At 40.2% G+C, this 16,753-nt stretch overlaps 1 protein-coding gene across 1 annotated transcript; it reads left to right on the top strand.

Annotated features, from left to right (window-relative positions):
* Positions 1 to 3,786: 3,786 nt before the first annotated feature.
* Positions 3,787 to 12,214, top strand: LOC124267355. Its single transcript, XM_046702268.1, has 5 exons — positions 3,787 to 3,900; positions 4,689 to 4,742; positions 7,382 to 7,396; positions 8,063 to 8,171; positions 11,701 to 12,214. The coding sequence occupies exons 1-5, from the start codon at positions 3,787 to 3,789 to the stop codon at positions 12,165 to 12,167; spliced, it is 759 nt and encodes a 252-aa protein (XP_046558224.1). The 3' UTR covers positions 12,168 to 12,214.
* Positions 12,215 to 16,753: the final 4,539 nt, after the last annotated feature.

The raw sequence follows: 16,753 nt of genomic DNA, 5'->3' as shown, positions 1-16,753 counted from the left end.
CTTTTCCTTTTGAAATATTGAACGTCAACGCAGGAGAAAAATAAGTGTAAATTATTCATCAACAGGGGGCGTTAGAGGAAAACTATCTTTGAAACGTTTGTATTTGTTTGTATGTTTGTTTGTTTGTTGGTTGGTTGGTTTGTATATTTTACGAGGCACTTAGCAGTGTCCTATCTGCATAACAGTGGCTGTAAATAATCGAATCAAGGCCGTACAATCGGTTAGTTGACATCTAGTTACATGCAGATGTATGCAACAACCAAATCGGACCAACCGATCCCGTTGGTCAACTCTTGCTGCAAGCATGGGTCTTTGAAGCTCAAATTTAAACCGGATCTTCACTTCACTAGGGAAAGATCACATTTAACAGATATCATCTTATTTTAACGTCTGATATTAAAGGTAAATGTCCTGTAGGATTCAGTTTCAAAGAACTGCATTGAATATTCCATCACAAGGGATATCTATTTCAAATCCAAAACTCTGAAGGATCTTTTTAATAATGTCAGTTCTCATTTAATTATTGCATTTTTTAAAAAAATTAGATTTGTTGAGTGATTTGTAAATATATATATATTTTATTATTGGTAGTTTAGATTAGCAACTGAGATTGTTAGTGGCTGTATCCTCAAAGGGGGTTGAAGTATTGTAAAATTATTGTCCTCCTGAGAGGGTACGTAAGTCCCAAAACATTTAGTCAATCTAAGTGTACCTGCTTTTTAATCGTAGAATAAGTGTGTTTTTAATTTATGGCTAGATTTCTCTTCTGTCGCCAATGGCTGAAGGGATGGTGTAAATCCAGCTAGGGTCCATGCAGGTAGCAAAGGCACTGTAAGTCCCCATGGTCCCTAGTATGGTGATCTACCTTCAGTTGTTGGCGATCTATAGCCCATTTTTACATTGTATTGTCTTCTTTAATTGGAATGTTTTAGCTTTGTTCGCTAGTTTTATATTGGTAGCTGTGATTATCTAGTATTTTTACTGTCCTTCGTTGACAGGGTTTTATATATTATGTGTCTGTATTTCAAATTTAGAACTAGTTTTAGTCACGATATGGCTGAAATATTGCCGATGTGACTTTAAATCTTAACTCACTCACTCACTCACTCACTCACTCAGTTTCAAAGAAATGTCGAATTAGTTTTTCAATAATCTGTCAAGTGAAATTCATATCCCGGGAAAACAACACACTGTACATGAATTTCTATATCAATAACCGCCTCCGTAGTGTAGTGATTAGAGCGTCCGCCGGGAGAGTGGAAGGTCGCGGGTTCGATCCCCGGCCGCGTCATACCAAAAGACGTTAAAATCTGGTGCTTGTTGGTCCTTGCCTGGCGCACAGCATTAATGGGTCCAACAAGGACTGGTCGGCTCGGAGTCAGTATAGTGTGTCTGAGTGGGGTATTCATGCTTAACTATGGCATGGTATTGAAACAGTTAGCTTGCGCCTAGAATTGTTAAGGGAATTAGCTCCGGGATCTCCACGCCTTCAAATACAAACAGAGAGGATCTCAGGCAAAACAGGAATTTTTTTATTAAATATATGTGAAAGCAACACACATTCAATTAGCATTCTATAGTTAACATTTAAGTTCTTAGTTCATCGTTAACACAATGTAATGTTACAATATACATTGTGTAAAACACTTATATATATTGATCACTCTGCAATACTCTTCTTGATCAATGGATCAATGAATCCATATTACATTTTAGTAAACACTGTAAAGCCAGACACTATCATGAGATAATACAGGGTGGCAATTAATGTTTCACCTATTCTTACTCTCACCTAACTATTCATTCTGACATTCATATACTTACATTTTTAACCTTACATTTCCCATAACTTAGAATTTAAATGTGACAAATAACAGGGCTACTTAGCTTGTACAGAAAAGTAAATATAACAGCGCGAATACATCTGCCGTGTAACGATGGTGACTACAGCAAAGATTAAAAAGCCGGGCGTCACGGTCAGTGCGCCGTAAAGTAAACAATGACCTGACGGCTGTGCGAACCACCAACCGTATTACTTTCCGGTAAACCAAGATAACCCAAAGATACTTACAAAATCATGACAATTAAACATTATAACATTAATCTAAGTGTTCAAGGTTTACAAAGCGAATATGATATATATGAGAAATGGGTGTTTATAAGGGAAATGTTGGTAATTGCTAACATTGTATTTCTTACGTAGTTATTGAGGTGCCTGATACTTTGTGACTACTCTACAACATAAAACACTAAAACAACCGGTGTTTCTAGTTAATTCAGATACATTAAATGAATGTATATTTAAAAGACATTGCCATATCTGTGCGCATTTTGTTATAGAAAGAGCAATATATTCTTGACATATACGGTCACAGACTGGTTATCTTTAAATAAATACCTTCTGCTAACGGAAATCAGAAAATAGATACATAGCTGTAGACAATATTCGTATAGACATTACAAACAATATCACAAGTGATATGGCAGAGATAAAAATACAGATTCTTGGAATATGTTCTAAACGTTACACACGTTATTGACGATCGGCATCCACGACTCCAGTAACTAAAGTGAGCGGTATATTCTAGCTGAGATAGTTTAGGCTTCTGGTACACTAATGGTGGCCTAGGACAGTAATGATTCCTTATCTGGGATTCGCTATTATTCATAACCTATTCAATATCTATTTAAACTACAAGGAATTAACATATAGCGACTAAACGGAAAATTCGAGCAGCACTTTAGAATAAGTAAGATGATTTCATTGTTCAAGCTGGGTAACACGGTTAGAAGGACTTTAAGCAAATTTAACCAAATGAAAAAGTAACAAGTAAAAGTGACTTACCTTCAAATACAAACAGAGAGGATCTCAGGCAAAACAGGAATAACTCAGTGGCGAGCTACACCTGTATTTATACCCGAATCTCCTGTCCGAATTTGAAAGCAAGTCGAAGACCGCATGACAAACTGGTCATATTACGCAAGTTTGACAAAGCTGGGTAGCCAAAGCTGGGGGAAAGTTAGCTAATTGGAAAACATAATTGCTGGTGGAATGTTACCGTTCGGGTCGGTGTCCTTTGTTAATTATTTTGGGTTCGCCAGTCGTGTCTAGCTCGACAATGCACCTACTCTGATAATCACTGTTTGTTTGAGACACAAAGAGCAGTGGCCTAGCACTTACTAATCTCCCAGAGTCGCTAGTCCGGTTCTGGCAGCTTGAATGTTATAGATTTGAGAATAGTTATGTAGGTTCTGAAAACTATGTGACTTAACTGGACTAAGAATGTAAAATTATAAGATTGTAAAACAAATCCAAAATAGATAAAAACTTGAAGAAAAGTAAGGTAAATTTTGGCACTATTATAGTACCCCGGGGCCTCGTGGATCTTTTGACCGCAAAAGCCTTTTGTTTAGCTTCTGCTATTGTAAAGACAAAGATGTAACGATACTATAATGCATACAATACAAAACACACAATAAACTTCAGTGAAAGAATGTACAAACAATATAGTGATATGACACTAGGTATGTACTGCGCAGACAGCCCACTTAAAACTCTTTTTACATAGAGGAATGATTTATGATTTGATAACGACCATCATGAACCATTAAGATGTAGGCAGCAAAAGGTTGGGTGAACATTCTCTGGAGCTAATTACGGGCAGTAAAGAAAGAGACTTGCAGACTGTTGGGGACAGTTATTGCGGTTTTGGTCAGAAGATTAGTGACTGTGAAGGCAGGCCAGTCGACAGTGAGGGTGGGAAAGAAGTACCCTGAGACACGGAGATGTTCTACAGTAAAAGGAGGATGCACGTCCCAATAGGACGGGCAGAGGCTGAGAGACAGAACTGGGACAGTGATACATTCTGGACCAGTGGTGAGTTCCAGAACGAGACCATTGTGAGTCCGAGTATTGCGTTGATAGATCAGGAGGAGAAGAATAGAGGTGACAGCAAGGGTGATGACTCCCAGAAGAATTGAGACATGGTAGTCTGCAAGATCGGAAATGACAAGACTGGGAGTGGCAGTAGTTTGAGCATTATAATTTAGAGACGGGGGTTGTACCGTTGTTACTGGAGCCACCCGAGTGACCAATAATAGCGCTGCGGAGAGTGCACGAAATTTGTAAAACATCCAAATACATTATCTATTTACCAGACATATAATTAGAATTTGTTAAAAAATTCAATTTCTTTTAAAAAAAACAATAATCAAATGAAAATTAACAGTAGTCAAAACATCCCTAACAGTAAACTGGGGAAGTTTTTCTCAACCGACGCATGCATGAAAGGTAAGCAGGGTAAATTAGAACTTTGTGTTCCTGTGTCTTTCCATGTTGACATTTAATCTACGGTTTTCACTCTACAGATCTCGCTGACTTTTCTCGTTGCTGTTAAGACTAGTTTGATTAAACCTGGCCTCATATTGTTTATGCTACCAATACCAACAAACCAATTCTACCCAGGATCGGTCACGAAGTGAAAGAACCTCTGATTTCCGCAGCAACAGCAACTGCATCTGCACGTGGGGTGCCTGGTTCGGGACGATTGTCGGTGTAAACGATTCGTAACGGACGCCCTTACTTATGCAAATGTTAAGGACCTGTACAGGTTAACTGTCATTCGATCTTCTGTACTAGGAATCTAGGCTGCAACTGATCCAAAATTACTGAAAGGTATATTCCCCAGGTTTGGCATTTCATATTCTATCTGATGATATTGACACCATTATACAACATTTTCGTACATTCCGTGTAACAGATTGTTCTTTCAATCATCAGTGTGCTCCATTTGACTTGCTGTTACCGTATTAGGTGAAGCCTGGTTGAAGTGTTAGAGTGAAAGTAAATATCGCCAGACGATATTGCAGAATCAATACTTTCATACAGGAAGCATAAATGTACACATACATTATCATATCAAGCAAATATAGAGTCGGAATTGTCTCTGCTGAGTCATTTTATATGACATTCGTCGCACCTGAACCCATGTTAAATAGTACTCCATCAAAGCTACCTTTACCTCAGTGTGATGCACATTCGTGTTCATATAATATTTTATTGATGTATGTTTTCTGTGATCTACAAAGGTGTTTGATATTCATCAAAATTCATGTTTTTCTCAGCTTTCACAAAACTCAATTTCTGCAAAAGTTTGATTCTGATCGATTGGCTTATCTTATATCCATATGTGGCGGTTTTACCTACACCACGCTATTACGTCTAAGTGTAATGTAAACAAGCTACACTGCATCGTGCATACACACTGAGTATGGTCCATTTGCTGAACAATTTTAAATACCTTAATATCTCCAGATTCCTCGATAAAAGTCGGCGTTTGATGTGATATAATCACACTCCTGGCCGGATTGACGTGAAGCAAGTGTGCTCTTTATTATCATGTCTCGTGTTCAGCCACAGCGTGCATCCACTTCGTCTAATGAAAACAAAGAAACAACTAACCCCATGTCTGTTCTACATCCCTTAACCCAGTGATAACCTTGATGCGTGTTTGTGGAGTATGCACTGGCCCACGTGTTACTGTGGAGAATATTGGATGTAGTGACTACCGTTTCAGACTGCTTCACAAATATGGGTGGTTCCATATACTTTACTGCGTCATCGGAAACTCTTATATTTGGATTTACACTGGAATACTTGCTTATAAACTTGCATTCTTTGAACCAATGTCAAGTGAATGGATTATCGTTTTTCAATTTCTGATTATGAATATTATAGGATCTTGTGGTTGTACATGGTCCTCATTGAACTTTCGGAATGGAAGATATCAGTCTTGGGTTAAGGATTTCCACTTGTATGAACAGTGTTACGGTGTTCATGAAAATATGAAAGACATGGTACAGAAAAGTAGGATACTTGTAGCGTTTGTGATGTCCATTGGGATTTTTATGCCAGTGTTCATGTTAACATATGCCCTCGCCATACCCGAAGTCGGAGAGATTGCATTTGTTGTCGACGCAGCTTTGGGGTGGTGGAACTATTTGGCAACAGTAATCAATTATTTCATTTTGTGCACTTCACGCTCGAGCTTGGCTATTCGGTCAGTGATTGGATCATACCCATTGTGTTCGGAACTTGACGTGATAAACACCATTATGGAACGGTGTGTTGAAGAGTATACAAAGCGTGAAGAAAGCCAGACATTCCGATCAGAATCTGCCTCTGAATGTCACTATGAAAGTAATGAGCAACTGAAGGCCATAATAGGACGACACAAGCACATCTGTAGTTTAATATCTGGATTTGGTGACTTCATTGCTTTCGTGCAATTTATAGCATTCTTCATGTCACTCCCGCTTTCATGCTTTTCATTGTATGTCATTATGACACGCATGGAATCACAAAGTAATGTTGCCCTGTGTACGTTGATCCTGCTCTTTTGTAGCGTGGGATGCATCGCCATGTCCATTATAGGTGTGAGAGTAAATGTAAAGGTGAGTATGTAGATTGACTTTGTGATCCCTAAAGGGCAATATTATGAAGCATGTTTGTCTAGACACATGTGAATGTGGCAGGACCTCTTCTTGCATTCATGCCAGGTTCCCCTTAATGATGTCGCTTTGAGTCATCACTCGTCTCCATTCGAACCCTTCCCTTCACACCGACTAACCATTCCACGCATGGTTAACCACCAAAGCGTCATGGTTTTTCAGTAGTTTTCTCGTGTCTGACAATTTCTCACAGGCCTCATTGGGCCTTCCTCCATCACGAAGTTGATAGAGATTGGGGTGTGACGGACTGTTTCAGTGAAGTTATGGGGGACATTTAACTGGTGGTACGAATGTAGCAACGCAGACAGGAGATTGGTACCCTTAGCCTCAAATTTTGAGGACCATCAGCTGCTCTTACAGTTCCATTTTGTCGGCCTGTTGTATGGGGTAATTTGTCATTTAAGTCAAGAACATTGTGTAACGTGAAGAACAGGTTAACGTTGCTGTACAGGAAAAATGCATTTCAATCTTGCAGTGGACATCAGATTTAACATGTAATATTTCCTGAGACAGAGCCTTTGCTAACGGTTTTGATTGGTTAATCAGAGGAGTCAAATCACAATTTATTATTTCGGAAACCTTGTTAGTCGTCTATGTGTACAATTGTAGGATACTGCATCATTCAAAGTCCGCGTGACAATGTATGGTTTGGTGGACAGTTTGGGGAACAATGCAGAGCTACAAATTCAATGGTTTAATATCTCCCACTGTAACATGCATGGATAATTGGAAGCATTTACTCGGGTCAGGCACACACCTGTTGGATTTGTAATAGAATCATTCGACGAATGACTTGTCCATAACACAAATGGATCACTGTTCATAACAGGCTCACACTGCTCTTCAATGCATGCTTTACCTTGAATTACAGAGCTTGAAAATCAGGGCGTTTCTCTATCACATTGAGACATGACGGGTTAAATGGACAGGTAATTACCGAGCTCCACATAAAAAACACTTTCTCGCCCGAGGCGCTGAATACTTTTTCTTTTTTTCTTTTTTAATCGTACCATTCGACACATGAAACATTTGTCCATTGCGCAAAAAGTTCACATTCCGATGTTTTCACAACAGGCTCATGCTGCTCTTGCATACATGCTGAAGATCACAACCTTAGAGAAACAACCATGAGAGCGGTGAGTTCCAAGGAAAATCTGGAGAGTGATTGATTGATTGATTGATTGATTGATTGATTGATTGATTGATTGATTGATTGATTGATTGATTGAGTGAGTGAGTAAGTAAGTGACTGAGTAACTGAGTGTGTGTGTGTGTGTGTGTGTGTGTGTGGAGGGTGGGTGGATGGTAGGGACGCAGGGAGCCAGCGTGGGTGGGTTTAGTGAGCGAGAGGGTGGGTGTATGGGTGGGTGAGTGAGTGAGTGAGTGAGTGAGTGAGGAGTGAGTGAGTGAGTGAGTGAGTGAGTGAGTGAGGAGTGAGTGAGTGAGTGAGTGTGTGAGTGAGTGAGAGGAGTGAGTGAGTGATGTTAACCGAAATATATATACAACGAGGAGTTTGAGATTATTTTTCATTACCGAGACAACTTTTTCACAGGTGAACCAGTTCACAAGCCTACTAACTGGGACAACACTTGGGTACAACGTTTATGGCCTCTTTACTATCAGCCCGCCGACTCTCCTCAGTGCAAGTTCATTTATACAGAGTTTGTTTATATGAAGAATATTATATTACGTAAACATTTTGGGCATTTTCTCATGTTGATGTTCATGAGATTAAACAAATATTTTGTAGACTCTTTAATTTGAGGGACATGGTTTACAAAATGGATACTTTATTATTGTTACAGATTGTTGGAACTTTGGTGACCTACGTTGTGGTGGTTCTTCAGTTTCGTCAACCAGACTCTCAGACAAGTCTCAGAACACTGTGCCAAGACCTAGTGGCTAATGTTACTCTACAGTTGTAGGATATGCACAACGCATCATCCTGTACATAAACGTTTTCATATAATCTAGCAACTTGGACCCACTGATTGGTCAATTACGTCCTGAGGTTACAATACGTGTGAATTATACTCTATGTGTGTATTGTAACATGACCGTTTTCTTTCCTTTTGTTCTCACTTTTAGTTACTTGTTACTCTCAGTTTGTTACTTGTACGACTAATGAAATACCTGTTAAGAATCCCTGAAATTGTAACGAGTTATGTATCATACATTCTTGTGACCAAACGGTAATTGCTGACGCTGATGTGACGTGACGTGGTGAATCAAACTTAGTCTGTAAACATAGCTATTTATTGTCTGTTTTGTTCTCATGTACAGATTACGATCATGAATTGTCAGAACACATATCCGTTAAACATATTTCAAGTTATAAAAACGTAATTGAACAATTCTTTTGACAGATCTGACACTTTTCAATTTTAGTGTAAGTGTTAAAGCGAGATGAAATAGGATCGAATATACGAACAATTAGTTAGTTATTCGTGTTTAGTTCATTATCAAAAATTATTCCGAGGCATTTGACATGCAAACCAGACACATCCTTTTCATTTGTTTTTCGAACAACCGAAAGAAATTAGACCATGCCTCCCGAAGTATTTCTGATAGGTTGATAATGGTTAGCTCGTGTAACATTTTACCGTTAATCTATGTTTGTATTATTGTCTTCAGTTAGTTTTATTGTCAATGATTAAATAGATTGTCAGTAAAGTTGTTGATGACGTATTTCTTCATAAGAATCGATGTTAACACATGTTTGCTTTAAAGAAGATGCATATGTAAAAGTCAAACATTGTCAAAATGTTTCTCAAATGAAAATGTGTCTTGCGAGAATATATAATTCCTGTCTGCCCGTTTAAAGTTTGTGAACTGACTTTGTATTGTTTGGTTACAATACGTGTGAATTATACTCTATGTGTGTATTGTAACATGACCGTTTTCTTTCCTTTTGTTGTCACTTTGAGTTACTTGTTACTCTCAGTTTGTTACTTGTATGACTAATATAAAATGTGTTAAGGACGCTGAAATTGTAACGAGTTATGCACCATACATTATTGTGACCATACATTATTTGTAATCATGGACAGACAGCTGAAATGAAAATGTGTCTTGAGAGAATAAATAATTCCTATCCGACTGTTTAAAGTTTGTGAACTGACTTAGAATTGGTATTATTGTTATGCAATTTAGTTGTCATCTGTCAATAGCCACCTTTGAATAGTCTCTATTCTAAATCGGAAAACGAAAAGGTATCTGTGTGGGTCATTTAGGTTGGCACCACTTTAACAACATTGAGACAAACGCTCCAGCTTATCTACACAGAGATGACACATTCGCCAGGTTTCGGATCTCGTTTATGGAAACAGAAACGGTCTGCAATTACGATGGGTCTTGGTTACAGGTGATCTCTCACGATGTTCACAATGACATCAAAAGCGTTGTCTGGAGCTGAGTAACTTCTCCAAAGAATGTTTGTTTAACACTTGCGTCAGTTGACCACTTTTCAAATGACTGTTGAATTTACCAATATTTCCTATAGAACTTCACAACAGGATAAGTTACACCTGAACGTGTCAGAAATGCGGAAAAAAGTATACATATATCATACAAGGATGTGTGTTTGGTTAATTATGGGTCACAAACATTTAAAGCGATGAGTGTGGATTTGAACTCACATCTTGAACTAGGCTATGTAATTTCACCTGTTAAGAGAGTTAAGCTTAGGAGTTAGAGATACCTCCTCTTTGTTGTTGTTGCTTCCGGCGGGAGAGAAGGGCCGAGAAGCGTATCGATGATTGTGTTGTGGCGTGGATTTCGCTGGAAAAGTCTGGAACTGTATAATAGGTATATAAGGGATGGTTGTTGAGATGGACAACTACTGCTTTCGATTTACGCTCACCTGTCTGCTAACATCGTCGTTTCACCACTAAAAAGACCTCCCATTCGCCCACATTGAACTTTCACAGCTGTCAACAATCTTCAACCAGTGCATCTGTTTTTACTGGGAATATCGATATTTGGTGAGTTAATATTTTATATTTCTGACTCAATAGTATTGTATTAGAAATCTGTATAGTCATTCATTGTAAAGTTGTTTATTATTCTTTCAATATATTATTGTATATTATTGACGTGTCTGTGTTCTATTTTGCTGGTTTAAAGGGGACTCACAAGCCTTTTATCTCAGTAATTTCTAAACCGTAACATATATGAGACAAGACAGCGATTAAAGCACATGCCGAGTCACAAGTCATTTCATAACACTGTTTCTTGGAGGTTCAACAGTTACTCACATTAGGACAGATACGTGCATTACCAAGTCCATCCTCGCCGATTACTTTTGTTTCTCTGATGTTTGATAAATGAAAAATCGACAAGAACTGTTCCGGTGTTGGAATCATGACAAACTTCACCTCTGGATATACAGGTCACAGGTTTAGCGACATTCAGAATAGACTCACCAGACTTCATAGCATGAAAGGACGCATCGCAAAACGAGAAACACAAGAAGTGTAGCTACACAACATTTAAAGAAAGATACTTATAAAACTATCAAAGTTATATTTACACACACGCGTAAATATATAGCCATAGATGATTTTATAAAGATATATTGGCAAAACGCTACATGCGATTTTATTGTTCTCCGAAAGCAAGAAACAGTTACCCTAATCCTGAACTGGTGCATATAAAACTATTCTGTTCAGCTGATAGCGTATGTTTTTAACGTGACATGTGACGGAAGTGTCAGTTGTAATGGGAACCAGTCCCTGAATCCAGTATTTAGTCAGTTCATACTCAGGAAAGCTCATGTACAGGTACATGGTTGTTTGTATGTTGTTAAACGCCACACTCGGCAATATTCCAGCAATGTGGCGGCGGGGACACCTAAAAGGCTTCACACATTGTCCCCATGTGGTGAATCGAACTCGAGTCTTCAGTATGACGAGCCAACCCTTTAACCACTTGGCCCCATGAACATATGTAGATGAATCACCGTCAAACATTTATGCTACGTGGACTTCCACTAGGCTACCAAACTGCCCATTTTGTTGAGGGGAATGGATGGTGCCTCCTTTACCCAAACACCTGGAGTCTTCACTGGTTTTCACTTGTCCATTCAGATGATTTTCACAGATGCTTCGCCTTTCTCACTAAATGGACTTTGAGGATAGTCGAGGCTCGGTCGGTTTTCTTGGGCACTAACGTTATATGTTTCTGTTCCAGGATTTACAGTTGGAGGTCACTCTGCACATAAAGGCTCGGGCTCAAACATGCTTTGTGCTCACTCGGAACCCCAGTTCACTCGGACGTTCAGCAGAACAACAGGCAAATTCAACTACCTGTATGGGGCGGAATATGAACAGATATGGAGGACAGACCTTACCAACGAAGATGCGCCTTGCTCTGTCTGTGTGGGCCTCACACGGTCCACTGCCACGTTGGTTCCTGGAAGACACGAGTGTATGGAAGGATGGCGCACAGAGTACTGGGGATTCCTGGTTGGTCCAAAACACGCGGATGCTGGGAATGCTGATTACATCTTCCTTGATTCAGAACCAAAAGCAACAGAAGGAAGTTACCAGGACCATGACGGTCGTTTGTTGTTCAACGTGGAGTACCAGTGTGGAGCTCTGCCGTGTCCGCCATACAAGACTGGGTTCTTTGTTCCTTCTGCCTTATGCACAATTTAATGGTCATGTTAAAATGTGGAAATGTTCCACACCCATACATATTTCAACACGTTGCCACATTATATCTTATTAATTTATGCGTTTGCATTAGTATTTCATGGCTAACTGGCTGCAATTGATAAAGAACACCATAGGATCCTTTCATTGGAGCATCGCGTTTCAGCAATCTCTGATAAAAGCAGTCATTCTTCATAGTGTTTAATTTTTTGTGCTAATTATCATTCTCATTATTAAAAATAATAATAACAAGTGCATTTATAATGCACTAAACTCCATTCACTAGGTGAATGCTCATAGCGCTAACAATCAGCACATTATTACCCCGGATAACCCAAGCTGCCTGTGAGGCGCTAAAAGACTAATAGTCACATGACGTATCCAACCGGGTACCATTTTCTGCCGGGTGAACGGAGGCGGTTTTGAAAAGCTCACTTGCTTAAAGTGAGACTACATGTAACACATGTGCTTCGGTGTGGTGCAGGGGGCTGAATTAAAACTCTCAGGAGTCAAGTTGCCAAAACGGATCACCCATCCAAGGACTCTCCACGGTGAAGATTTTGGGTCGCCCAACGTTTGCTTAACTTCAACTGATCAGTGACCTGGGAGGTATCTCTATGCACAGAACCACACACTCACCTGGACGTTAAGGACTTAATACTCTCCTACGAGTTAGTGTCTCCTAACATGAGTATCTCCTACGTAATAAGTATCTCCTACGTCTAATTCCTATTTATTCTGGTTTCTACTGGGAGTAGGACTTAGGCATGCTCTACGGAAGCGTAGTAGGGCCACGTGGTGAAAGATTTTCTACGTGGGTCTTACTATCTCCTACTTAATTGTATCTCCTACGTAGGACTTAATATCTCCTACGTGGGACATAGTATCTCCTACGGGGACTTAGTATCTCCTAGTATCTACCATACGTAGGACTTAATATCTCCCTACGTGGGACTTAGACTCCTAGTATCTCCTACGTGGGACATAGTATCTCCCTACGTGTGGGACTTAGTATCTCCCGTACGTATCTCCTACGACTTAGTATCTCCTACGTAGGAGTTAGTATCTCCTAAACTTAGTGGGTATCTCCTACGTAGGGACTTAATATCTCCTACGTAGTTAGTATCTTAATATTTCCTGTAGGAGATGATCGATATGCGTTGATATGGATTAATCTGAAACGGTCGACTTAAAAGCCCTAGACACGCACACAATCTCCTGTTTCACTGTTTCATTCACTATTAGAGTCTACAGTTATGTGTTTCATTTTACTGTTAGAGTCTACTATCATGTGTTTCAATTTCCTACAGAGACTACTGTTTCCTTCACTATTAGAGTCATGTGTTCAACTAATTGTTTGCACATTAGTACTGTGTTGGACCGACTGTTATACTTTACTGCCTTGCGTTCAGTTTGCTCTACTACTACGCGTTGCAGTTAGTTCACTGTTATAATGTTGCACTTTGTTACACTTTACTATTATGCATTGGATATTTCAGAGGTCGTTGCACATGAATCATAATCTGCGTGTACAGACGTGTCTTAGACTATAGGTGGCAATCTATGTGTACGTATCCCCTTATATTTATACAAATAACTATAATGACAATTCTTTGCCTTTTGAATTTCGTATTGTTTTACGCCGCACTCAACACTTGTCCACCCCAGTCAAGTCGACCTGTAAACAATTACAGATAAAACCGCAAACAGAGCGTTGCATCCGATCCAACCTAGCCCCATCAAGACAAGCAACAGCTTGCGGAGGTCGTGTTATAACCCGAGTTTCATATCACAACCTCACCCCAACCATCGCACCCACCTCTGTGTGTGTGTGTGTGTGTGTGTTTGTGTGTGTGAATAGATGTATGTATGATAGATTAAACATAACCATACCCAAACCTCCATAACTGCAATTAGAACAGGGTCCACGTCACCCTAACGTAATACAAACACAATAACACTGTATAACACTGAATATTCACTGACTCACATTTCGACTATCTAACGTCCTGCATAGCCAAACATTTCTCAACTTAATAACCATCCTTAAAAAGGATATATTAAGAGTCCTACGTAGGAGATACTAAGTCCTACGTAGGAGATAGTATGTCCTACGTAGGAGATACTAAAGTCCTACGTAGGAGAAAGTAATGTCCTACGTAGGAAATGCATAAGTCCTACGTAGGAGATACTAAGTCCCACGTAGGGAGATAACATGTCCCACCGTAGGTGTTAGTATGTCCTACGTACCAGATACTTAGTCCCACATAGGAGATAGTATGTCCTACGTCCTGGAGATACTAAGTCCCTACGTAGGAGATACTAAGTCCCATTGGTAGGAGATAGTATGTCCTACGTAGGAGATACTAAGTCCTAATGGAGAGAGTAAATGTCCTACGTAGGCGTTACTATCCTACTTAGGGGATAGTGTGTCCGATTAGGAGATGAGTATGTCCTACGTAGGAGATACTAGAGTCCTACGTAGGAGATACTAAGTCCTACATAGGAGATAGAGATACTTAGTCCTGCGTAGGAGATAGCATGTCCCTACGTAGGAGATACTAAGTCCCAATGCGTAGGAGATAGTATGTCCCTGCGTAGGAGATAATTTCTAAGTCCTACGTAGAAGATAGTATGTCCTACGTGGGAGATACTAAGTCCTACGTAGGGGATACTAAGTCCTACGTAGGGAGATACTAAGTCCTACGTAGGAGATGAGTATGTCCTGCTTAGGAGATACTAAGTCCTACGTAGGAGATACTAAGTCCTACGTAGGGAGATAATATGTCCTATCGTGGGAGATAGTATGTCCTACGTAGGAGATAATAAGTCCCTACGTAGGAGATAGGTATGTCCTACGTAGGAGATACTAAGTCCTACGTAGGAGATACTAAGTCCTACGTGAAGAGATAGCTATGTCCCACGTAGGAGATACTAAGTCCTACGTAGGAGATAGTATGTCCCACGTAGGAAATACTGTCCTACTTAGGGATGATAGTGATCCCTGTGTGTGTCCGACGTGGGAGATAGTATGTCCTACGTAGGGAGATACTAAGTCCTACGTAGGGAGATAGAGATACTTAGTCCTACGTAGGAGAGATAGTATGTCCCTACGTGGGAGATACTAAGTCCTACGTGGGAGATAGTATGTCCCTGCGTAGGGAGATACTAAGTCCCACGTAGGAGATACTAAGTCCTACGTGGGAGATGAGTATGTCCTACGTAGGAGATACTAAGTCCTACGTAGGGAGATATTAGAGTCCTACGTGAGGAGATAGTATGTCCTACGTAGGAGATACTAAGAGATCCTACGGAGGAGATACTAAGTCCTACGTGGAGATACTAGAGTCCTACGTAGGGAGATAGTATGTCCTGCTTAGGAGAGATACTAAGTCCTACGTAGGAGATGCTAAGTCCTACGTGGGACTGACTGACTGAGTTTAGTTTTACGCCGCTTTTAGCAATATTCCAGCAATATCACGGCGGGGGACACCAGAAATGGGCTTAACATTGTGCCCATGTGGGGAATCAGAACCACGGGTCTTCGGCGTGACGAGCCAACGCTTTAACCACTAGGCTACCCCACCGCCCCTCTACGTAGGAGGAAAATATGTCCTACGTGGGAGATAGTATAATCCTACGTAGGAGATACTAAGTCCCTGCGTAGGAGATACTAAGTCCTACGTAGGAGATAGTATGTCCTACATGTGGGAGATACTAAGTCCTACGTGGGAGATAGAGATACTTAGTCCCTACGTAGTAGATGAGTATGTCCCTACGTAGGAGATACTAAGTCCTACGTGGGAGATAGTATGTCCTACGTAGGAGATACTAAGTCCTACGTAGGGAGATACTTGAGTCCTACGTAGGAGATATTAAGTCCTACGTGGGAGATAGTATGTCCCTACGTAGGAGATACTAAGTCCTATGTAGGGAGATAGTATGTCCTACGTAGGAGATACTAAAGTCCTACGTAGGAGATAGTTAGTCCCTACGTGGGAGAGATATTAAGTCCCTACGTGGGAGATAGTATGTCCTACGTAGGAGATACTAAGTCCTACGTAGGAGATAGTATGTCCTACGTGGGAGATACTAAGAGATCTACGTAGGAGATATAGTTAGTCCTACGTAGGAGATATTAAGTCCCTACGTGGGAGATAGTATGTCCTACGTAGGAGATACTAAGTCCCATGTAGGAGATACTAAGTCCTGCGTAGGAGATACTAAGTCCTACGTAGGAGATAGTATGTCCTGCTTAGGAGATACTAAGTCCCACGTAGGAGATACTAAATCCTACGTAGGAGATAATATGTCCTACGTAGGAGATATATGTCCTACGTAGGAGATACTAAGTCCTACGTAGGAGATACTAAAATCCTACGTAGGAGATAGTATGCCCTACGTAGGAGATAATATGTCCTGCTTAGGAGATACTAAGTCCTACGTAGGAGATACTAAGTCCTACGTGGGACTGACTGACTGAGTTTAGTTTTACGCCGCTTTTAGCAATATTCCAGCAATATCACGGCGGGGACACCAGAAATGGGCTTAACACATTTGTGCCCATGTGGGGAATCGAACCTTGGTCT

The sequence above is a fragment of the Haliotis rubra genome, unplaced genomic scaffold (genome assembly GCF_003918875.1).
Source record: "Haliotis rubra isolate DU_JTF1 unplaced genomic scaffold, ASM391887v1 Scf1305, whole genome shotgun sequence".
Lineage (NCBI taxonomy): Eukaryota > Metazoa > Mollusca > Gastropoda > Lepetellida > Haliotidae > Haliotis > Haliotis rubra.
The sequence above is the reverse complement of the archived record's forward strand: the minus strand, read 5'-3'. Positions and strand labels throughout refer to the sequence as shown.

Excerpts from the sequence above, each read along its gene's own strand:
- LOC124267355 (XM_046702268.1), top strand. The coding sequence starts at position 3,787 with ATGTTCTACAGTAAAAGGAGGATGCACGTCCCAATAGGACGGGCAGAG. Across the intron at positions 3,901-4,688 it reads AGTTCCAGAACGAGACCATT|GTTTGGCATTTCATATTCTA; the intron begins GTGAGTCCGAGT and ends TATATTCCCCAG. Across the intron at positions 8,172-11,700 it reads TGCAAGTTCATTTATACAGA|GATTTACAGTTGGAGGTCAC; the intron begins GTTTGTTTATAT and ends TTTCTGTTCCAG.